Here is a 24,446-nt window from a genome sequence, read left to right as displayed (position 1 = left end):
TCAGCTCATCATTGACGTTAAAAATATTATTTTTATGAATATTAATCGGAAAAATAGTTGTCAGCGAGATTCAGCCCTTTCGTGCCTTCTCCTTTCGTGCCTTCTCCTTTCGTGCCTTCTCCTTTCGTGTTTCGGCAAAATAGGAGTTCGGTCTTTCGTGATCCTGCAAATTATGCCTAACGTCCAATATGCCTATCACTACCGTCCTTTATACCTGTCATCCCTTATGCTTAACGTCCATTATGCCCAATATTCGTATGCTTATCGTCCGCATGCCTAACATCTCGCACTTCGCTGTATGAGCAAACAGTTTCATGTGAAAATGTAAATTTTCTTAGAATATAGGAATCTCCGGAATAAGGCGATGGGTGGTGCTCTACGCTCAACACGATATCTTAGCTGTTCATTAACCAATAAAGTTGATTTTCGGTAGTTGACTAGGTTATAGCAGAAACTAACTAAGATACTAAGCAGATACCGATGGATCTAGAGGTAGTCTGTCTCATCCTGCTCGTGGGGAAAACTCGAAAAAGAAGCACGGAGGAGATCGTGACAAAACGGAATCGCAAAAGAGAAAACATTCGAGAGGGTAAAGAAGAAAAACTGGCATAAAATAAGAAAATCGGAAGAAAAATCGATACGGACTGAGAGGGAAACAGGTCGCAAAAAGAGAAAAATGCGGAAAAAATTAAAAAGAAAAAAATTGATGTAATAAGAGGAGACCGGACAGAAAAAGAGATAAAATAGAGAGATTAGAAGGAACAAAGAAAACGAAGAAAAAACGGGCAAGAAAATGAAGACAAATAGCACAGATTTTTTTTTCCTGTATGGACTCATCACTGCGACTAGTATAGTTGATCTATTGTGATATCGCCCGGGTGTTTGCTGTATGACCTGCACTGCATTTCTTTTTGCTATAATCGCTATTGAATGAGCGTAATGCTTATTAAATTGTATGCGTGCTTGTGTGTATTGGGGCTTACTCTTGCTTCAAAGCTTGATCTACTTTACCCACTTATTCCTCACTGCCAGTACTATCCCATATTATAGCCGTCCCTGGCGAGGACTCATTAGTTCTTCTGACCAGTACACCTAACTATACGCGAAACTTTTGCACTGTCAAGAGGCTCCAGTGGGTAAATATAGAATTCAGCATGAACGATGGGTAAATAAGGGAGGCCTTAGGATAAACCTATGCTAAAGTAACTTGACATCGAATGGCTAGATTCTACTAAGATTCGAACCCACGACCACTCACTTGTCAGGACGAAATAGGACAGAATTGGAGAAAAAATAGAACAAACGAGCAAAACTTGGCTTGAAAATGAGGAAGGGCAAGCGAAGATCAGTAAAAAAGAAAATGGCGATAAAAGGAATGCGAAATACGGAGGAAAAGCATGACCTCATAAGAGAAAGAGCGAAGCAGACAAAAACAAAAAAGCAGAAAGGGAGGTAACGGGAAAAAATGTGATTGGGAAAGAGGCAAAACGGGCCCAAAAATGAAGAAAAAAGGACGAAATATACGAACTTTTTCAAGTCCTTCCTGGGAAAAAAGGTTTAAATAGGTATAAGTTTTTGTTAGAAAAACTTTTTTCCCTTTAATATGTCCATTTTACAACAGTGTTGAAAAATTCATAGCAGCAAAAAACTCAATGAGATTTCAAGCACAAGAAATTTTAACTTTGATCAGAAGCACCGAACTCAGATATGAATTTCTCTCGCTATTATATGCGATGTCTCTGTTGCTATGCGATGTGAACCAAATTCAGCAGTGAGCATTTTGCTAACTTCTTCCACAGTTGGCATTTCATACAACGAACCAGAGAGCGAAAGAGAATTAACCGCCAAAGAAAACATCAGCTGCGAAAAAAGCTAGCACACATTCATGAATGAAGATGGCAAACAAATTGGCAGAATTTACATTTTTCCTTCGCGGGAATCGACATTTTCTTAACTAGAAAGTAAAAAGCCTAATAAGAATTAGATAAACATGTAGTTTTAATGAGTGTTTTAGTTTAACTTTACGATTTATTTAGAGATTCATTCTCTTACGCTCAGTTGTAGTTACGTATCGCACGAGAGAATGCCTATGCTGTTCAACAACGAATTTGTATGTATAGGCAGGCTTGTTATTTTCTCACGCATTGTGCACAAAGTGCAACTTTTACCTTCTCCATAATGAGCAGATCTGTTGAAACAGTTGTGAAACTCTTTGTTCTCGGTAGCTATTGCAGATTGCAGTAGGGGGAAAGTGAAACAAAAACAGTCGTGTCAAGAAACAGTGACACGGCAGCCGCATGTTGCCATTTCCATCATTCGCTAGTGAAAAATGCTTTGATGTGTTCAAAGTGTTAGCACTTTGTTGCTCCTCAATGAGCAGATTGAACAACGTACAGGTTGCTCAAACAGCCGTCTGTACTAAGAGTGAGCGAAAGTAAAATAAAAAGGAGAACAACGCATCGTATTGAAAACTGAGCAAAGTGCGAATATTTCTCTTCTCTTTTTACCTCTGAGGAAAAATCATCCCTGTGTATAGGTGTATAGCTCCGGGTAGCAGTTGAAGCAAAGCAGAATATGATCAAGCGGAAAGAAATATGTGTGAGTTTTGTGCTTTTTGCTATGAAAACAGAAAAACTCACGCGTGAGTTTTTTTCTGCATAGAATCAAGTTGACATGATTCACAGTTGATTTTGATTTTTGATTAGTTTTGAGATTTCGAGTTTTTAACATCACTGTTTTACAATATATGAGAGACTTGTAGGCCATATAAATATCTACCTACAGAACAAATTTCATCAATTTCCGAGATGGGCATTTCTAGAAAATCGAATTTTAGTTTTTAAAATGCCTTTTTTCTCAGTTTGGAGATGATTTTTATTTTTTTCAGTATTTTTGTATGAAAATTCAGCAAATTTTGTAAAAGTCACTTCTACATAATTTTTTGCAGGTGCTATAATTTTCGAAAATACTGAAATACCTTTTTTCCGGAAAAAGTTTTTGTTAGAAAACTTTTTTCCCTTAAATATACCCATTTTGTGATGTATGGAAGAATTGTAGTCCATATAATTATCTATCTTCAAAGAAAATTTCATCAATTTTTGAGAAGGCCTTTTTTGGAAAATCGTTTTTTAGTTTTTAAAATGCTTTTTTCTCAGTGTAGAAATAATTTTTATTTTTTTCAGTATTTTTTCATGAAAATTCAGAAGACTTTCTATAAGTCACTCATACATCATTTTTGTATGTGCTATAATTTTCGAAAACACTTGAATAATTTTTCCGGAAAGGGCTTAAAAAAGTTTTTGTTAGAAAAACTTTTTCCGCTTAAATATGCCCATTTTGCGATGTATGGAAGATTTGTAGGCCGTATAATTATCTATCTTCAGAAAAAATTTCATCAATTTCTGAGATGGCCTTTTTTGGAAAATCGATTTTTGGTTTTTAAAATGCTTTTTTTCTCAGTGTAGAGATGTTTTCTTATTTTTTCAGTATTTTTTTTATGAAAATTCAGAGATTTTCAAAAAGTCACCCATGAATCTTTTTTTTAGGTTTTATAGCTTTCGAGTTTATTTTTTATAATAAAAAAAAATTAAGCCCTTTCCCTTTTCTTCTTAGTCTAGACCAATTACCGAAAAACTAAGTAAGAAAAGTTATTTATTTACATGAACTCTTTACACACACAAAGTTTCATTAAATTCTGAGAGGATCATGCCAACCTCTGGTCGAGTTGGCGTGAAATCCGTCAGCTTTAAAACCATAAAAAACTGTTTACAAATCAAATTTATTGTGGTTGCTTATAGTACCACGATAAAACTGGTTGGCTGTGACACATCTTTCATAAACTTACTATAAGTACAATACAATATGGCGCACCAGTCAAAGTTGATCTTATTGCAGTTGCTTGTCAAACCGCAATAAAACTGTTAGCTTGATCGTACTTGACCAAACAGATTTATTGCTGCTATCATGAAGACTGTTAGAGTTCAGCACCGAAATCATTTTTGCAAATCATTCATCAAACCAAACTGTGTCTTGCAGAAAGTAAGTTACTAAATTAATAATCGGTTTTCTTGTTAGAATACAGCTAGAATGATTCGGCTAAAAATTAAGATTGACTAATCGAATATAGCTGTTTTGTTTAAGCAAATGTTTTAGGTTTTATTTTTTGAAAAATTGCAAAATTTTGATGGCGTCGTAATTTCAACCACTTTTCATTTCAATATGCACAATAAAATTTGATGCGCATATGCTGCACAACTACGGAAACTGAAAATTTATTATATATTTTTTCCAATATTTTAATGTGGTCGCTGTGAATTTAACTGTCCAGGATGATCTGACAGTCCTGCTTACGGCGTTATATTTTCAAGTTAATAAAGCTGCCTTGGTGATATTGCTTTTAACGCAGTAAGTTTTATACTTTATAACTTTGTACAACAAGGCGAAAAGCTTCATTAGACTACATGGCAGTTGCCGTCAAACTAAGAAAAGCATATTCGGTTTTATTGCTGCTTTCAGCAAAGCGTAGTAAACCTACTTGAGCTTATGGCCTGACTCTTCAAGAGGAGAATACGAAACCCAAAATTAAATAAAAAAAAACTTATCCAATTTAATTCTACTATGTATATTTTATTCACGACCAGGAATGGTTCGATCACTTTGACTCAATTTAGATTCATTTGACAGTAGCGTCCTCACCGAGCAAAATTTGACAAATTGATGTATGGGACATTTGTAGATAATAACTAGACCTACAATTTTGCTGAATAAAGTGTTGCAGTATCTTTCGTAGTTACGGTGCTACAATGCTAGTATCTCATTAGTAACTAAATGAACGTTCATTTAGTTACTAAAGAGGTACCAGCATTGTAGCGCCGTAACTACAAAAATTATAGCAACGCTTTATTCTGCAAAATTGTAAATAATAACGATTTCTACAAATGTCTCATACATAAATTTGTCAAATTTTGCTCGGCTGAGGCTGTAGTGCCAAAGGAATCAAAATTGAGTCAAAGTGATCGAACCATCCCTGTTCACGACAGACACGTATTTCGCCTACGACTTGCAGGCTTCCTTAGTGTCTGTTTTCGAAAACAGATACTGAGGAAGCCTGCAAGTCGTAGGCGAAAGACGTATCTGTCGTGAATAAAATATACATAGTAGAATAAAATTGGATAAGTTTTCTTCTTTTTATTTAATTTTAGGTACGAAACTGGATGCCATAGATCATGTTTTTAATGTTTCATGTCCTTTTTTTTCGAAAACTAAAGAAAATTGCAACAAAATCCACCTAAACTTTTCTTACTTGTTTGGTGTGTTGGTCCTTTACAAGTAGTCTTTTCCATTGCTGACAAAGCCGCCAAAAGTATCGTTAACGTAGCGTGGCTCTCCGGGTGGCAGGTTTCAAGCTGTTGAATCACCTTTTCACTGCACCGAAAAGCACATTCACAAGGCCTGCAAAAATTTCAACATTTCAACGAAATTAAAAAGCATGCCGTGCTTTCTCACGCTTACTGTTGATCACTGGAATCCCATTGCTGCTGTTCGAAGCAGACGGATAGTCCATCGGATATATGACCAGCAACGTTCCGGAAAGGTTCCACCTGGCATGGTGTTTCAAAATCATTCCTTTCATAAGGGTGTTCATCGTTTAGCATTCCTGTGGACACTACAGTTATTGAACACAGTTAGTAATCAAATAAATTTGCTCCGGTCAATCTTCAACTGACATCCACAGAGCAAGGCTAACGGTAAAATTGTCGATCCTAGACGCCTGTATAGCATTCTTGAGAAGAATGATAAATCCAAGTCGATATATCTAGAATAAGAAATTGAAAACATCTTAAATTATATATTTGTAGATTTATAGTTAACATAATCATTTCATTGCCATTTCAGAAACTATTTATCACGACCATTATTGATTCAAATTAGATTAATTTATTTTAACTGAGCTGATCACTCGCTCGGAGTATGAGTAATACCATGTAAATAACCTTCTCATTTCTCTTTCTCGGCGGTTTTTTTTTTAAACTTTCTTGTGCCACTGTTTAAAAATTGATAGTATTTTATTCAGAGAAAATTGATAGTGTTTAATAAAAAGTCAATTATTCAATAAAATATTTTTCTGAATAAAAATAAAATACTGGCGTGTCATGAAAAACCAAGAGATTGTTCGCGTTATCATTACAGTCACGTGGAACCGGTTCCAACTTTTTATGTATTTTATAGCTGGAAAAAGTTACACCCGAAAAAAAACTTTCCAATCTTCAAGGTCATGACGAACAATTGTGTTCAGTCGTGTCATTTATCATTCACCAGAACAATACCCGCGCAAAACGATAGCGTATCTAACCACTAATTCACCTCACAGGAACTGCCCTATCACGGTACAGTCATGATCAAAGAACAACAACAACCTGTAAAAACTTGCACTAAAACTGTACCTCTGCAATTCGGATCCAGCGGCAAACTACTCGTGCTCCACATACCAGAAACCAAGTCCAGCCTGTCCACACTGCTATCCACGACAGTTCCCCCCCCCCCCGGCTCCCCTCAGAAACCAGACCACCAAACTATCAAACGCACATCACGACTATGTAGCGCAGCTACCGGGGCCTCGTCGAATGAACGATAATTTGTCACCTTAATTCACTTCCACTTTACAGCAGCACAAAAAGGCCTCCCATTATTGACCGTTTCGCTCAATCTGAAAGCCACTGGGGCGGGAGAGTACCCACCCACCAATCACCCACACCCCACACCGCATCGGTGTGATAACCTGCTCCAATCTAGATCGGAGAACAAAGCCTAGTACTACGGCCACTGCACTTTTTGCTTATGTACGAACAATTGCTTAACAATATAAGCGCACTGAATGGGTTCCGGGTTCTAACCAGCCGCATTCGGCAGAACTTCGGAAACTCTGGTGGAGATTGGTTCGCTCAGTATGACACCTCGTGCAGTTCTAGTGGCGTTTGTTCTGGCGCTATCCCTGGCAGGTAACGTTTGTCAAACCGCGCACATCCTTTCACGACCAGCAATTATCCATCTTCATTCATGGAACCCACTTTAGGAGCTATACCACCGGCTGCGCCGACCGGTGCCCTGGAGGCAACGGAATTCATGCAGGAAATTGAAAACGAGTGCCGAAACGCCACCGGAAGTGACAAAGCTTTCCACGAGCTGATGCATGTTTTGCATCAGGAAACCCCGCGCTGTTTTACCGGTCACGTGAACATGAGTTTTCTGCAAACATCGGTTGACAACTTGAGCAAGCTGGAGCAATCCAGAATATTGGAGCAGTGAGTTTCTAACTGTAACTTTTCAATGGAAAGTTAATTTTGTCTTTCAATGTGCAGAATTTGTGGGCAAATCGAACAATCTCTAACCTGCATTGATCCGGTGGTTGAAAAGGTAAAACCGTGCTTCACCGATCCGGATGATATGGAAATTTTGCAGAAAATCGTTGATACAGTGCCGGAGGCACTGAAGTTGGTTTGCAACGACAGTGGAGCCATGCTGTTAAGTTAGTTCTTTTCTACTGTGCCATTTTGTTTAACCGTTTAAAACAGTGAGTTGTTGTTCTAGAACTTCGTGAACCACTTTCCCGATCGTGTGCCATCGAACTGGCCCCGGCTGTGGACGAGTGCATGGACTTGGTTTCCAACAAAACCATGGAAATGGATTTGAAGAAGTACACCATTACCGAGTGCAAGTAAGTGCAAGGAATGGAATCCGGCTTCTGTTTTTGCCATGGGATCTAAATCAACCATTGGGTTTATTTTAGCGAAATCTATAAAATGCGAGACTGCATCAACAATCATATCCGGGACTGTGGAGCAATGAGTTACCTGGAATTGTTTAGCTTGTTCTATCGGAATCTGCTGAGCCTAACGCCCTGTAAATGAGGCAAAAATGTTTTGTTATTGTTGCGAACTTTATACAAATAAATATTATTCAAACTAATCGTTCACACTTTCATATGCTCTTTGACATGATTTTATTTTATCACGCAATTCCTATATGACGCATTGCCAAGGTTTTCGAATCATTCAGTAAAACATTTGAAATTTAAATATTCCCAATGGTTCACTTCGAGATGGAAATAAGAGAGAAAATAAAACAACACATTCCAGTGCATACCAGTGTGTATTTAAGCTACTTTTAAACCATTTTAAACGTCTAGCACTAGATCCGTCCCGGGCGCTGGTTGAACAATTGGCTGCGAAATCTGTCGAAATAAAAATAAACAGAAGGTTCAAGTTTATAAAAGCAATGCGCAGCTGCTTTCGTTTATAACCAGATAATTTCAAACGATTGTGTTTCTTTGAAGCAAACTGTAACAATGAATGGCGCGAAAGTTGGTTTGACTGTAGCTCAGAAATAAGAAATAAGCAGTATAATTTTTTTGCATTCGGAGTCAAACAAAGAGAATCCAAGGAATAACAGAAAGCGGAGATCAAAATACCACTAAAATAGGTACCACCAAAAAAAGAGGCACGAAAAAAATTGAAACCCGAAAGTAAACATAAAAAACAGAAGTGAGAAAAGCGTTAAACCCAGCAGAAGCAAGAATGAGAAAATATATGAAAAATTTAACGAAAAATCTAAAATGCGACAAAAAATGTAGAGTAAAAAGAACAATGCAGAATAAAAAACATAAAAAGCAGAAATAATCAACTAGGAATTCAAAGAACACAGGAGAAAACAGTAATAAAACAGAGACAAATAGAACAGTGAAATTAGCGAACGTTTAGAACAACATGATGAAAAAATACAGATGATGAATGCAATAAGTTGGTAGCAAAATGTCGAAGAAATATAATAAAACTATAAGAAACAGGAAGAGAGAAATAAATCAACAGAATGTCACACAAAAACAAAGAAAAAATATTTAGTATAAACAAAGAAAATCAAACGAATATAGAAAGCAACAATATAACAATATAAAAAACACGCCACGACCGATAGACTGCAAAAAAATAAAGAAAGAAATTGGAAAAATAATGGAGACTAAGAAGGAATAAAATAAATATGTAAAATGGAAGCTTTGAAAATAGTACAAAAATACGCTAAAGTTGCTTTATAAGCGAAGGATACTTCCCGCGTAATTCAAAACCACATTTATTTAAAAATTCATGCAGGAAAAAACACGCAAATTGCAAAAACTGTGTAAATTCCAAAATTACGCGTAAAAATACCCGCGTAAATTCCGATAATAGTCACGTAAAAAGTGACTTCAGTATGCGAATAAGTAACAAAATATCACGAAAAAAAATAACAAAATAGTAAAAAGAAAAAAAGCAATAAAAGTTACAAAACAAAAAATGAATGGTAAAAATTGGAAGTACACTAAAAAATAAGCGAAATCAGATTAGAATTATAGTGATGAAAAAATATAATGTAACTAAGAGAAATCAAGAAACTAATAAAAAGATCAGCTAGGAAACACTTAGGAATCAGACAAAAATATTAAAATAATGATAAGAGAAAAAATAGAGAGATAAAGTCTAAGAAACTAAACACTACTTATAACATAAGTAGTAACACGTAGCGAAGATAATGAAGAAGATTGTAAAATGACGACGAAATATGAGAAAATTATAGAAACCAAAAACAAAATATAATGCACGACCGGCGAAAAGTAAACGAACATTAACAGCGACAGAAAACTAACACGTCACTAAGTATAAACGAAACATTAGAAAAATAAATAACAAGAAAAAAGCCTTAAAATTAAAGAAAAGTAATGAGAAAAGTACAAAAAATGAAAAATGCAGCATCTCGATGCTGAAAATAGACAGATAATGGAGAATATAAAAGAAAAATAACATAAATGTGTCACGAAAAGGAAGGAATGTCATTAAAAATAATAGAAGACACAATAGAAATCTACTATTCTATGTAACAGAACAAAAAAAAAACAGGAAGATATTAAGTAGAAAAACAAGGAAATAAATACAATAAAGCACTCAAAAACCATGCAAGAGCCACAGGAACAATAAATAGTAAAAAAGAGAAGTGAAAAGGACGGACAGAAGGACCTAAGCTACACCTACACTAGTACGTAGAAATCACAAAAATGTGGAAATAGTAGTAAGAACAGAGTGTAAACATAGAATACTTAATAAAAGATAGAGAAACGAGAAAGATAGATATAAACCATGGAAAGCAGAAGGCGTAAATAGAAAACGTATATAAAAGTAGTGAAAAATTCAAAAGACAATAAATAATAAACACAATTGAAACCCGAAAGCAGCAGATAAAACAAAAAAAAATTGCAAAAACGAAAACAAGCAAAGAAACATTAAGAAAACGGAGAGCTTTGAACGGAATACGCAGTGAACATAGAGAATATACAAACAGCACGATGAAAGGAACAGGGAAAGCATAAAGGACATAGGTAATTCATACGGGAAGAAGCTAGCAAAATGACAAACATATATGAAACAGTTATTGCAAAATAAAAAAAAAGGCATAGAAAGCAAGCAAAAATGACGGAGAAATAAGAAAAAAGAGTGGACCCAATAAAAGGAAAATATGAAAACACAAAGATAAAATTTAAAGTATATCCGGAAAAACACGTCACGTTACGACAGAAAAATAAAAAAATAAGCGAACAGGACATAGAAAAAAAATCGATTAAATAGAAATCTATACCTATAAAAAAGGATTTCTGTCTGTCTGTCCGTATGTTCCTTATAGAATCGAAAACTACTGCACCAATCGGCGTGAAAATTTGCATGTAGAGGTTTTTGGGGCCAGGAAAGGTTTTAATGATGGTTAGAGACCTCTCCCCCACTAAGAGGGGGGGCTCTCATACAAATGAAACAGAAATTTCTGCATAACTCGAGAACTAATCAAGCAAATAGAACAACATTTGGCATGTGGGTGTTTTCGGTGACAAGAATTTATTCTATGATAAATTGAGACCCCTACCCTCTTTATAAGGGGAATTATAACTCCTCTCCCCTTTAAGAGAGGGCGCTTCCATACAAATTTCCTCATAACTCGAGAACTAATCAAGCAAATGGAACCAAATTTGGCATGTGAAGGTTTTCGAGGGCAAGAAAATTTTCTATGGTGAATTGGGACCCCTCCCCACTTTAAGAGGGGGGGGGCTCCTGTACAAACGAAATACAAATTTCCTCATAACTCGAGAACTAATCAAGCAAATGGAACCAAATTTGGCATGCAGGTGTTTTTGGAGGCAAGAATTTTTTCTATGATGAATTAGGACCTCTCCCCACTTTAGGAGGGGGGGACTCCTATACAAATGAAATACAAATTTCCTCATAACTCGAGAACTAATCAAACAAATAGAACCAAATTTGGCATGTGGAGGTTTTTGGAGGCAAAAATATTTTCTATGGTGAATTCGGACCCCTCCCCACTTTAAGAGGGGGGGCTTCTACATAAATGAAATACAAATTTCCTCATAATTCGAGAACTAATCAAGCAAATGGAACCATATTTGGCATGTGGGTGTTTTTGGAGGCGACCATTTTTCCATGATGAATTAAGACTTCTTACCTTTTTAGAAGGGGGGGGGCTCCCATACAAACGAAATTCTAATTTCCTCATAACTGTAGAACTAATCAAGCAAATGGAACCAAATTTAGCATGTGGATGTTTTTGTAGGCAAGAATATTTTCTATGGTGGATTAGGACCTCTCCCCACTTTAGGAGGGGGGGCTCCTATTCCAACGAAATACAAATTTCCTCATAACTCGAGAACTAATCAAGCAAATGGAACCAAATTTGACATGTAAGTGGTTTTGGAGGCAAGATTTTTTTCTATGGTGAATTGAGACCCCTCTCCTCTTTAGAAAGCGAGTTATGACCCATCTCCCCTTTAAGAGGGTCGGTTCCATACAAATGAAATGCAAATTTCCTCTTATCTCGAAAACTAATCAATCAAATGGAACCAAATTTGGCATGTGGGAGTTTTAGATTGCAGAATTTTTTTCTACGGTGAATTACGACCCCTTCCCCTTTTAAGAGGGGGGCTCCCATACAAATGAAATTCAAATTTCCTTATAACTTGAGAACTAATCAAGCAAATGGAACCAAATTTGGCATGTGGCAGATTTTGGAGTCTTGAATTTATGTTATGATAGTTAGAGACCTCTCACCCCTGTGGTAGGAGGATATGGACTCTCATACAAATAAAACAGAATTTTTTGCGAAACTCAAAAACTAATCGAACTCGAGAATTTCGAGACTCTTCCATAAAACATTAGTCAATAACAAGACCACAAAAACTATCTATAGTAACACTAGATCATTCAGGACGAGACGGTCGTGAGTGTTGCCGGTGACCCACCGTCGGAAGCGCCGCCCACTGGGGGGATTGCAAAACTCGAGATTGTGACAAAGATCATTCGAGATTCATGATTTATGTACAACACATGTTAATTTGTGGCAATACGAAGTTTGTCGGGTCAGCTAGTTAACTTGTAAATGAAAGAAAAGTTTTTGAGCAAAGTGCAAAAAAGTGTGGGGCAAGACATAGTTAAAAACAAGTAGCTTCAGTGGTAGTGAAAAAAAGGAAATACCTAACCCCGCAGAAGTCACGAATGACCCAAACTGTTAAAGTGACTATAATCTAACAAAAAAAAGGAAATAGTGTACAGAAAATTACTTAGCCACGAAAAATAACATCACGAGAAAGGAGACAAAAAATTATAAATAATACAAGCCAGATTGAAATTCTTAAAGAGGAAAGGTAACAGAATGAAAAGCCCAAAAGGAAAGATACAGACGAAAAGAAAATACATACAAATACGAAACCTCTTTGACTCATTCTTTCCACCTATTGGGGAACAGTGAGACAGAAAGACACCTTGAGATTTGTGGTTATAAATAATTTAGCTTAAAACCAAAACGATTGAAACTTTTTCAGACAACTAGAAGAATATACATTTCAAATGGGTTGAAGAGATCATTGGAAGCTGTCACCAAAAAAATTTTAAATTTTTTGGGAAAATGTATCTCACTGTAGGCGTCTCTCCCCTATAGAAAGTTTTCAAGCGGTAGGCAAGAAATATTAGAAAATAGTATTAGAATAATAGAAACATCATAACTAACTGAGGTAACTAAGATTAATATAGGCGACAAAATATGAGAAGGTTATAGAAAAACAAAAATAAACCAGCAGAAATGGGGGAAAACCCAGGAGGAAGTGGAGACCGAATGAAACGAAAATATGGAAAAGCAAAGATAAATATTAAAGTACATCCAGAGAAGCGCAAATGAATGTTCCTATAAACAGGTCACGACAGAAAAACTAGCGAACAATCCAGATAACAAAAGATCGTCATAGAAAGTTTACATTAAATCATATGCAAGTTAATTTTACATTGGAATTGTATAACGAGTAGAATATGTCAAAACAAAAGGAACAATAAGTTGTTTTGCAGTCCATTAGCCAATAAATTTGATTTTTAGTACATTGCTGGCATATGGTATAACCTAGTCAACTACCAAAAATCAACTTTATTGGTTAATGGACAGCTGAGACATCGCGATGGCCGTACAGCACCACCCACCGCGATATACAAATCTTTACTGTATATTGTCGATGTTAAGTCAGACCGAACCAAGTGACAAAACTCTAATTTCGAGAAAAACGCGTTCAAAGTTTGCTGCTCCGTATGGTTCATACCTATCAATCGTTCGAAATCATCTCATAATTCTGGTTGTTTGCAGCATTTATTTAGTCTGATTAGAGTAAAATGCAGCTTGGGAAATTCTTGATCGCTTGCTGTCGTTAACTCATATTTTTAAATTTACGACTTGGTTCGGTCTGATTTAAAACCGACCATATGTTTTTATGTGGTGTGAAATATCACTTTTTCGTGGAGATATGATTTCGTATTTCTCAGTTACAATCGAGATATTGCAAGCAACAACGTAAGTTTTATTGTACTCTTATGGCGGATTTCAAGGCCAATTTTGGTCTTAAATGCCATCATAAGAGTGTAATAAAACCCAATTTGTTACTTGGGTATGTAAACCAAATTGTTTACTGGGAGGAAGATAGAAGAAAATGGCGATGACATAAAGATAACCCTATAAAGTAAAGAAAACCAATAAAAAAATTACAAAAAAATGTTGGAGAAGGCAACAAATAGCTTTAAACGTGTGAAAAGAAAATGAACAAAAAATACGTGGACACGAAAAACAACAGCAAAATATCTCAAAACAAGAGGAGACAACATTAAATATAATGGAAGACAAATTAAAATTCTAGAAAAAGGAAATGTAGCAGGACAAGAAACCAAAAAAAAAGAAACAGAAGAAAATTAAAACCAAACAGAAGATGTAAAAATAGTATAACGTAAGAAAAGTAGAGGATTAAGCTAAGCAAATAGAAAGAACAAGTTAAGCTATCTAGAATTACAGTAAGACATAGAAGAGAAATGGAAAAGAAACCCGAAACTATTAAAATTAACTGGAAGCGAAAGTAATAACAGAGAGTAAACATAGAACACTTAAAGAAAAACAGAAGGGAAAAAGATGGATAAAAAATGGAAAGCAGAAGGAAGCGAAAAAGAAACGAAAAGAAAATATGCGTAAAAATAACGAAAAATCAAAGAGACGATAAAAGATCAACAGAAGAAATACAACTGAAAGAAGTATACAAAACACAAAAAGTCGCATAAATAAATAAAACAGAAAATTAAAAAAAAAACGAAGGCCTTTGCATGGAATTTGCAGTATACAAAGAGAATGTTTAAAAAGCACGAGGAATCGAACAGAGAAAACAACAAACAAACCTCGTACAAACAAACAAGCAAACCGACAAAAAATATGAGTTAGCTTAGTTCTACCAGCATAGAACCGGGTTGTCTCTTGCCGTATCAAAAATTCCTCTCCACTCTACTCGGTCCTGGGCTCCAATTCGTTGAGTGTCTCGACACGCACAAGTCGGCTTCAAGCTGGTCGAGTCATCTTGCACGTTTGGACACTCTATTCCTGATGCCGGTGGGGTTCTTGAAGAGAACGGATTTCACTACACAGGCGTCATGAAACATGACACAATTGAAAAAATAAACTTCAGAAATGGAACAGAAATGAGCGGGAAAAGAGGACTAAGCAAAGAGAAAACGCAAAAACATAAATAGAAATATAAAACATATTGAACCTGGCAGCAATTTAACGAGTCCTACGCAAATTCTTTTTTTGATAATAATTATCCTGTACTAAATACATTGAAAATATACTTGTCAAGCGAGGAGGGGTGCAGTGGGGAGTCAATAACGAAAAACTGATAGTTCAAATTGCCTAATTGCAAACCTGCGAGGTAAACGCAGAAAATAACCACGCTAATAATTTTCGCGTGGGACTCTAAATTGGTGGAAACTCCGCAATAAATCTCGGGTACTTTTTCATTTCGGCGTATCTGCAAATGAGAGATTCTCTTTGTGTCTCCTCTCTTCCGCTGTTTACGGCGATACTAATGCATTTTGACACGTCAGCTTTGCCTGAATCAGTTGCCGGAGTCACTAGCTAGCCAACTTGAAATTTTTCTTTTCAATGCATTAGTATCGCCGTAAAAAGCGGAAGTAGCGGAAGTGAAAAAGTACCCGAGAAATAGAGAAACTCAAATGAATAAAATGAAAGTGACAGGCAAATAAGTGAACAGGAATAAAGAAAGCAGAAAAAAATCTGGAAGACATAGTCAAAAAGGAAGTTGTGACACTTAGCAAACCTCACCAAACCAAACCATCAGCAAGAAGCAGAAGAAACAGTTAAAATAATTAAAAAGCAAAGACAAAACAAGTTGAAACTAGAAATGACGTTGAAAACCAAATGTAAAGATATGTAAAACCAATAAATAAAATAACAGAAAAAGCAAATAACAAACAAGAAATGAAAAGAAAGGGCATCGAAACCAAACAGGAAACATTAAAATAATAAAAAGAGCAACATTTGACATTAGAGAGAAAAGGCAAGCAATACAAACAAGCAAAATAGTAACATTTAACGTAAAAAACTACAAGGTATACAGCCCTAAGGGTTGTACGACAGGGTGACGTAGGACTATATCAGATCATTGGATCAAAGTCTAATGTAAACTGCATTTCTGGCATATGTATGTTTATAAGAGTCTGTGAGTGTCACTGTTTAAGTGAATGTTTAAAAGAGAAGAGTGAAATATTCAGATTCAATCTTCATTGAATGCAGTGGTGGCTTTAAAAATACGTGGACGGAGGTTCATAAGTACAACGCCTGCAACCAACCATTGAGACATAGAGATTTCTTGAAAAAATCACTTGTATGCATCATATAGGTTGAAATAGTAATGAATGACCAGCCCACAGATTATTGTATTAAATATGATTATGCGTAGCTTGACATGTTTTAATAACCTTACTCTAACTCGCTTGTGGCCTTCAAAAGGGCCTATTCGAAAACAGACATTGAGGAAGCCTGCAAGTCGTAGGCGAAATACGTATCTGTCAAGAATAAAATATACATAGTAGAATTAAATTGAATAAGTTTTTTTTATTTAATTTCTAGTATAAAAAGGCCGCAACTAATCATGCGGAAATTCCTGCTGAAAAACTTTGGCTGTGATCTATTTCATATCTACCGTGATGTTAAAGTTGAGCAGTGCGTGCCTTGGTTCCCCGCCGGTTACAAACTGATGACGTTGATGTTGTTAGACTTGTTGGAAAAAGCCGTGATATCAGCATCCTGTCCTTTATCTCCTTCCAAGTTTTGAATTAAATGCTTATCTTAAAGCCTTCTTTCATCGTTTTGACCGAACAGAAACTTTTACCGGGAGGTCCAGGATACTCGGTGCAGTGTAAATTGGACAGGACAGGAGTAGAATAGGAATATGAATTAAATGCAAGAAAACATGCATGATAGCTGTTGGAGAAAGCATGATTGCTTATGATTGCTTATTGCTTCACTCGATCGTATCGGACATCCCTGAGATTTGCTCAGTTGACAAATATCGGGGTCACCTGCTATCGTACGAGGAAATAATCTCAGTAATAATTTTACTTTTATTACATACCTCTGGCGATTGTCATGACTTAGGAATTATATTGTATTATGTATTTGCAATAAAGCCTTAATGTGTGTTTTGAGAAAGCCCGCATGGTGTCAAACCGTGGGCACATGGATCGAGAAGCTGAGGATGCAGGCAAAATTGTCTCTGATAGTGTCTACATATTGGATTTCTGTCGATGAATTTTTCAATAGATACTTTAAATATTAAATTCAAACTATACTTTGTTCACCGTTTTCGTTATCGATAGCATTTGAAAGGTCAAAAACATTTCAACGATATTCATTTAAGTTTTGAACTTTAATGAGCTTGTTTTTATGGCCGAATAATAATAATAATCTAATAATACTATACAACAGGATACTCAGCTCAATTTCGCATTTCTGGCTTATTAAATAACTACAATGTTTCGCTGCTGAGCTTGCCTCAAACCCAAAACCTAGCAAACTTATCAGAACCCCGCCGAAGAAACCTGAATGCCAGTTCAGTTCAGGGCAAAAACCAGATATTACCAATTATGCATTACGAGACACTTTGCTGTGCTTTGGCTGCAGCCAAAGTACACAACAACTGCAGGCAAGGGAAAGATTGAGCTGCAACTCGCGGAAATCACGCACATTCTGATCGCTGAAAGCCCCTTCTGTCTGTCGGTCGGTCGATGGACGACGGCCGGCCGGCCGAGCCGACAGGACAAACTTGTTCGCAATCTGCACTTCACATTTTGCTCTTACTTATTTTATTTTTTTTTAGGTTTCTGATATATTTACTTCTCTTATTCTGCGTGCCCGCACAACCCACCTAAGCCACCGGAGAAGGTGCAGCGCAAGTTGCGTTCGACAAAACAAAACAAAAAGAGCTTTTATGCCTGCTCTCGAACCCGCAATCGGTCGCGGGTCTTCTAGGGGGTTTCTCAGCTCGGTCATCGACGGTGCCGGTATTATGTAATAGTACCGTACTTAACGCTCTGCTAGTGGATATGAACAGCACAACACACTCCACACTTCTTGAACCCGTTGCGTTGTGTTGCGTTGCGTTACGTGCGGTATATCAATTGGTCATAGGCTGCGTCGTCGTCGTCGTCGTCGTCGTCGTCGTCGTCATTTTGCTGATGCCGATCTCCGATCGCTCTGGCAACGACGACGGTTTCAACGCGCTCAGCAGTCTGCAGTGTCATGCTGCTGGGCTGCTGCTGCCTGATTGCCGCCAACCCCTATGGGTCCGCAGCAAGGGGTTGTACGGGGAGGAAAGTTTATTAGCAGGCAAGGCACGCAGGCAGGCAGTACGTACCGTCACCGACCCTTCGGGTCGTGTTACCGAGCGAACGCAAAAATTGTGACTGTTTGGGCGGAGATTGGCATGAATTAATCGTTCGAGAATTGACGGCCCATTTACGTCTACCGGAGATGAATACCGCAATCTGCGTGAATGTTCGCTACTTTGCAGCAACTGGCTCAGTGGCTGGCGTTCCTATATTTTACTTACCTTTAGTTTGTCTTGATTTTATATCGAACAAATAATATTTCTGGTGTTCGACAATTGGAATTTAGTCAGTCTATTAGGAACTGCTTCAAAATCAGTCGAGATAACGTTTTTTTTTTCGTTTGGTAAACAGCATCGTTACCGTCCATCAGTTGCGAAAAGCAAACGACGCCCCAGAACAAACATCAGTCATGGATCCTACAGTGGCAAAAGTTTCCAGACATGAAGCTCACTTTGCTTTCGGTTTTTTTCTTTTATTTTTTGCGCGCATGATATATTTGATTTCGTACCAAAATTTAATGCAATGCTTTTGTCTCTTTCTCTGTCTCTTTCTAGGTAAGCAATCGAAAGTGGAAATGAAGTCTAAGTGATTCCATGTAAGTCAGATGTTTGCTTGAATACGACACACGTGTTGTTTAAATAATCGATACGTAACAGCTGCGATAGAAGAGAGCATCGAACGTCAACGGTTCATTTTGCATATTGGCGTGAAGAAGCACAACAATGTATAGTGTCTCAATCCAGGGCGAAAAAATATGTGGCCCCAGACCGTGTCGGGAATCGAACCTGATATCACCGCTTAGGCCATTTAGTGACTTATATATCAATTTTGTATATAAAATTCACGGTGACGAACTCCAACAATAGAAAACAATTAGTGACTGTAGTCTGTCCAACATTTTTCAGATTTCTTAGAGAATATCCTTTAAAAAGTTAAAAAGGAAATTGTTTCTAAACCTTTTACTTTCTAAATTATTGGGAGTACAGACTAATACGGTCCGTTGTTCTCAAAAGTAAAACCTCATTTATTTCAAAACCAGAATTAATCAACAGATTAATTCCTGTATTGTCCATCGCTTGCTGTTTATTTTTGACCATCTTTCAATCAATTTTCGAATTCCGTGTTGAAAAACTGTTTCATCTTTTGAAGGGTGATCCAAGTTTCAACCCCATTTTTGATCTTTTCGATCTGCATGTAAACGAACATCCAGTAATCAGAAAGAGCAATATCTGGAGAGTATGGCGGGTGGTGTAAAACATCCCACTTGATCGCTTCCAAATATTTTTTCACGACTTGTCATGAGGCAGAGCATTGTTACGCAGTAAAACAAGGCCATTGTAAATTATCTTTAAAGTTTTTGGCACCACCCTTCAACATTAGCTTCAAAAATCGGGGGGCAAAAAATTTGATCTTGAGTAAAAAATTCATTGTCTGTGGACTCTACAGCTGCAGCGTTTCGAAATATTTTGTGCATCACGTTTGCGGCATGAGGCGGAGCATTGTCATGCGGCAGAATAATTATGTCATGTCTTTCCACACATTCTAGCCGTTTTTGTCATAATGTTCAACGAATCAGTAGTCTGTTCCGATGGACCTTAATGAAATGGCCAGTTTTCAGTATCTCATAAAATACTTTGCCTTTGGTGCTGTAGATGGATATAATTGATCTTTCGGATTCACTTACCGCGGAACTGCCCCTACTAACCTAGCTACTCATTTTAGAGCGTTACCGGATATGAGCACGTGGTGGCGCTAGGTATGGACTTGTTTAGCCCTTCTTGTCAGTTGCCTTCCCCATTTCATACCCAGGTATCTTCATTAAGGTTGATTATACATTTGAAGTTTTTCACAGACGCTTCGCATAGAAAATAAGACGAATTTATTATTCTAGATGATTCCATACCGCACCGAGTATTCATCTGCGACGGACGTATTATGTGTTTGTGTGTGTGTGTGTGTGTGTGTGTGTGTGTGTGTGTGTGTGTGTGTGTGTGTGTGTGTGTGTGTGTGTGTGTGTGTGTGTGTGTGTGTGTGTGTGTGTGTGTGTGTGTGTGTGTGTGTGTGTGTGTGTGTGTGTGTGTGTGTGTGTGTGTGTGTGTGTGTGTGTGTGTGTGTGTGTGTGTGTGTGTGTGTGTGTGTGTGTGTGTGTGTGTGTGTGTGTGTGTGTGTGTGTGTGTGTGTGTGTGTGTGTGTGTGTGTGTGTGTGTGTGTGTGTGTGTGTGTGTGTGTGTGTGTGTGTGTGTGTGTGTGTGTGTGTGTGTGTGTGTGTGTGTGTGTGTGTGTGTGTGTGTGTGTGTGTGTGTGTGTGTGTGTGTGTGTGTGTATGTGTTCCACGGAGGTGGAAAACGGCGTGCTTTAACAAGGGTGTATTTGTTGAAGCGCTCAGGTTTCAAAGCATTCCTTCGAACCTAAGTACGGAAAGGGTTGACAGCAGTATTGACACGAGCGTGCGATGCCACTATGCCGAGGATAAAGAGAGCGAAGAACGGTCGCCGCCCAGTCTACTGGTGGAGCACGACGATTGCTGAATTACGGGCAAATTGCCTTCGTGCCAGAAAGAGAAGTCAGCGGGCTTGCAACGATACCGATAGAGAAGAAAGAATACTAGTGCACAGGATAGCAAGAGCCGCACTTAACAAAGCAATTAAGCTCAGCAAGAAATCTTGCGTTGAGAAACTTTGTCGTTGCGCCAACGCGAATCCTTGGGGAGATGCTTACAGAATTGCCATGTCAAAAATTAAAGGTCCTTTCGTACCACCCGAAAGGTGTCCGGAGAAGATGAAAGCCATTATCGACGGGTTGTTTCCGCAACATGAAATAACACCCTGGCCAAGCCCACCGTATGGCGAGGAAGCGGAGCACGTAGAGGAAGCTCGAATCACCAACGAGGAGCTAATCGAGCTGGCGAAGGCAATGAAGGGAAAGAAAGCCCCAGGTCCAGACGGAATTCCGAACCTGGCTTTGAAAGTAGCAATCTTGGAGAATCCAGGTATGTTTAGGACCACACTGCAGAAATGCGTTGACGAAAATAACTTTCCCGATACCTAGAAGCGCCAGAAGCTGGTGTTGCTGCCGAAGCCGGGAAAATCCCCCGGTGATCCCTCAGCGTATAGGCCTATATGCCTATTGCATATGGTTAGCAAGCTGCTAGAGAGAGTAATCCTGAACAGACTCACCAAGAACGACCTGTCAAACAAGCAGTTCGGCTTCCGAAAAGTCCGGTCTACAATAGATGCCATACGAATGGTAGTGGATGCTGCGGAAAAGGCCCAGAAACAACAGAGAAAAGGAAATCGCTACTGTGCGGTGGTCACTTTAGACGTGAGGAATGCTTTTAATAGCGCCAGCTGGGAAGCAATCGCCCGTTCGCTGGTTAGCATAACGGTTCCTGTGTATCTCTGCAGGATTTTGAAAAGTTACTTTCATAATCGTACACTGATATACGAGATAGACAGAGGGAAGAGAAGGACTACAATCACGGCAGGCGTTCCCCAGGGTTCCATCCTTGGCCCGACGTTATGGACCGCGATGTACGATGGAGTATTAAAGCTAAACCTCCCCAGGGGTGTGGAGATTGTCGGCTTCACTGATGATGTGGCGTTGATGGTAACTGGCGAATCAAGAGAAGAGGTAGAGGTACTCGCCATGGAATCCATACATATGGTGGAAGATTGGATGGGAGAGAATAGGCTGGCAATAGCTCATCATAAAACAGAGTTGGCAGTGATTAGTAACCGAAAGGCAGTGCAGCATGCAAAGATCATAGTTGGGGAATGCATCACAAGACTCTAAGCGTGACGTGAAGCAGCTGGGCGTGATCATCGACGACCGACTAAATTTCAATAGTCACGTAAATTATGCCTGTCAGAAGGCAGCAAAAGCGATCACAGCGCTAACCAAAATCTTGCCGAACAATTCGGCGATAAATAGTAGTAGGAGGAGCCTCCTGGCTAGTGTAACCACGTCAATACTTAGGTATGGCAGCCCTGCATGGATCTCGGCATTAAGAACGAACTGACTGATGAGCATGAGAGTAGTGAGCGCCTACCGCACCATATCACTGGAAGCGGTCTGCGTCATTGCCGGTATGATTCCCATTGGTTTGGTATTGGAGGAGGATCTAGAATGCTACAGAAATAGAGGCCTCTGCGGAGCTCGAAAACGAACCCGAGTAGATACATTGCGTAAGTGACAAGTGGAATGGGACAACGCAATCAATGGAAGATGGACTCATCGGCTAATCCCGAATGTGTATAAGTGGATGAACAGGAAACACGGGAAAGTCAACTTCCACCTGACTCAATTCCTATCAGGTCACGCTTGCTTCCCCTACTAGCACGGTTGTTACAAACTAGTTGTGGTAACCGAATTATGACTAATTTCAGTCGTAATCCGGTTGCTTCAACTAAATGGACCTAAAGTGTGCTACTTGGGTCAGGAAGTACTTGCATAGATTCGTTCACGCAGAGTCACCTCTCTGTCCGGAGTGCGCTGAAGTAGAAGAAACACCGGAGCACGTGGTGTTTGAATACCCACGATTCGGGGCATTGCGAAGCGCAATGTTTGCCACCAGCGTTGAGGACTCCAGCCCAGATAATGTAGTCCAAAAAATGTGTCGTGACATTCACACGTGGAATGTAATCAGCCATAGAAGGCATGGAAGCCAAGGAAGCCATGACGGTCGCCATCTCTGGATCGGTACACGTCTCGATAGTCGCAAGGAAAGTGGACGGTGAAGGAGCAGGAGTAGCATCAAGAATGACAGAACCCTGAGAGGGTGGCTGTGAAGGAGTGAGCGTTATGACAGTCACCATCTCCGGATCGGTTCACGTTTCGACAGGTGTACGGAGCAGTGTACAAACACAGCCTCCCCCCGAATTAATACTTACCGGTAGTTCCGGGGAGGTTAAGGTCAGACGCCCGTGAGGTTTTTAGTGTGTCACATACATCATTAGTGTGCCTGGCAAAGAGCGTTTCCTCACGACACACCCACAAATTTACCCCACAATTTTAACCAGGGCGGACATCTGTTTCATCATTATACATATCACGAACATAGCAACGTCAATTTGTGTCAGTTTCAGCTTTATTTAGGAAGTGAAATGCGATTCTTGCTATGTACACATGATGTCCAGTCTGTGGTCTGGTTTGTTGCAGACAAAATAAAGGTGCTTATAATATTAGATTTTTTTTAAACTTTTTTTCTTTTTATTTAATGACTAGCTGACCCGACAAACTTCGTATTGCCACAAATTAAACTGTGTTGTACATAAATCGTGAATCTCGGATGACCTTTGTCACAATCTTGAGTTTTGCAAGTTCTGAGGAGTTCATGGGTGTTTTAATATTCAAATTTTCCTCACAGTAAAGTTGAAAGCAACTCCCCCCATTGCTTAGCCTGATAAAATAAAGCGGATAGTATTTAAATAATCGCCATCATTACAAACCATTTCGCCGAATACCATTTTGCGGAACACCAATTCTCCAATTGACCGTAACGCGGAATATAGAGTTTCGCAGAATACCATTTCGCGAAAAACCTTACGCGGGATGTACCATTTCACGGAAAATCTTTTCATAGAAAGTACCATTTCGCAGGGGTGACCCATCTGAGGAAAATTCATAGAGGTCAGTAGATCTAGGATAAATAAATAAACATAGATAGAGGTGATCTCTACGGGGGGCTACCCCCCGCAGTGGTGGGCGCTTCCGACGGCAGGTTGCCGGCAACACTCGCGACCTGTGGCCGTCTTCGACTGAATTATCTAATGTTACTATTGATAGTTTTTAGTGGTCTTGTTATTGATTAATGTTTTATGAAAGAGTAAAATTTGTCCAGTTCGATTAGTTTTTGAGTTACGCAAAAATTGCTGTTTTATTTGTATGAGAGTTCTTATCCCCCTACCACAGGGGTGAGGGGTCTCAAACCATCATTAAAAAAATTCCTGCCTCCAAAACCCCCACATGCCAAATTTGGTTCCAAAAAATTCTTGTCTCCAAAAACACCCACATGTCAAATTTGGTTCCATTTGCTTGATTAGTTCTCGAGTTATGAGGAAATTTGTATTTCATTTGTGTGGAAACCCCCTCTCTTAAAAGGGAGAGGGGTCTTAATTCACCACCTTAAACCCCTACACCTACACCTTACATGCAAATTTT

At 38.5% G+C, this 24,446-nt stretch overlaps 1 protein-coding gene across 1 annotated transcript; it reads left to right on the top strand.

Moving 5' to 3' along the window:
* The first annotated feature begins 6,946 nt into the window (after positions 1-6,946).
* On the top strand, positions 6,947-7,907 carry LOC128736709 (uncharacterized). The gene is made up of 5 exons (XM_053831197.1): positions 6,947-6,998; positions 7,073-7,301; positions 7,359-7,525; positions 7,588-7,714; positions 7,787-7,907. The coding sequence occupies exons 1-5, from the start codon at positions 6,947-6,949 to the stop codon at positions 7,905-7,907; spliced, it is 696 nt and encodes a 231-aa protein (XP_053687172.1).
* Positions 7,908-24,446: the final 16,539 nt, after the last annotated feature.

This window comes from Sabethes cyaneus, chromosome 2, assembly GCF_943734655.1.
Source record: "Sabethes cyaneus chromosome 2, idSabCyanKW18_F2, whole genome shotgun sequence".
Taxonomy (NCBI): domain Eukaryota; kingdom Metazoa; phylum Arthropoda; class Insecta; order Diptera; family Culicidae; genus Sabethes; species Sabethes cyaneus.
The sequence above is the reverse complement of the archived record's forward strand: the minus strand, read 5'-3'. Positions and strand labels throughout refer to the sequence as shown.

Bases quoted from the DNA above. Each gene is read 5' to 3' on its own strand.
- LOC128736709 (XM_053831197.1), top strand. From the start codon at position 6,947: ATGACACCTCGTGCAGTTCTAGTGGCGTTTGTTCTGGCGCTATCCCTG. The intron at 6,999-7,072 runs GTAACGTTTGTC...AACCCACTTTAG, and splicing joins TCTGGCGCTATCCCTGGCAG to GAGCTATACCACCGGCTGCG. The intron at 7,715-7,786 runs GTAAGTGCAAGG...GGTTTATTTTAG, and splicing joins TACACCATTACCGAGTGCAA to CGAAATCTATAAAATGCGAG.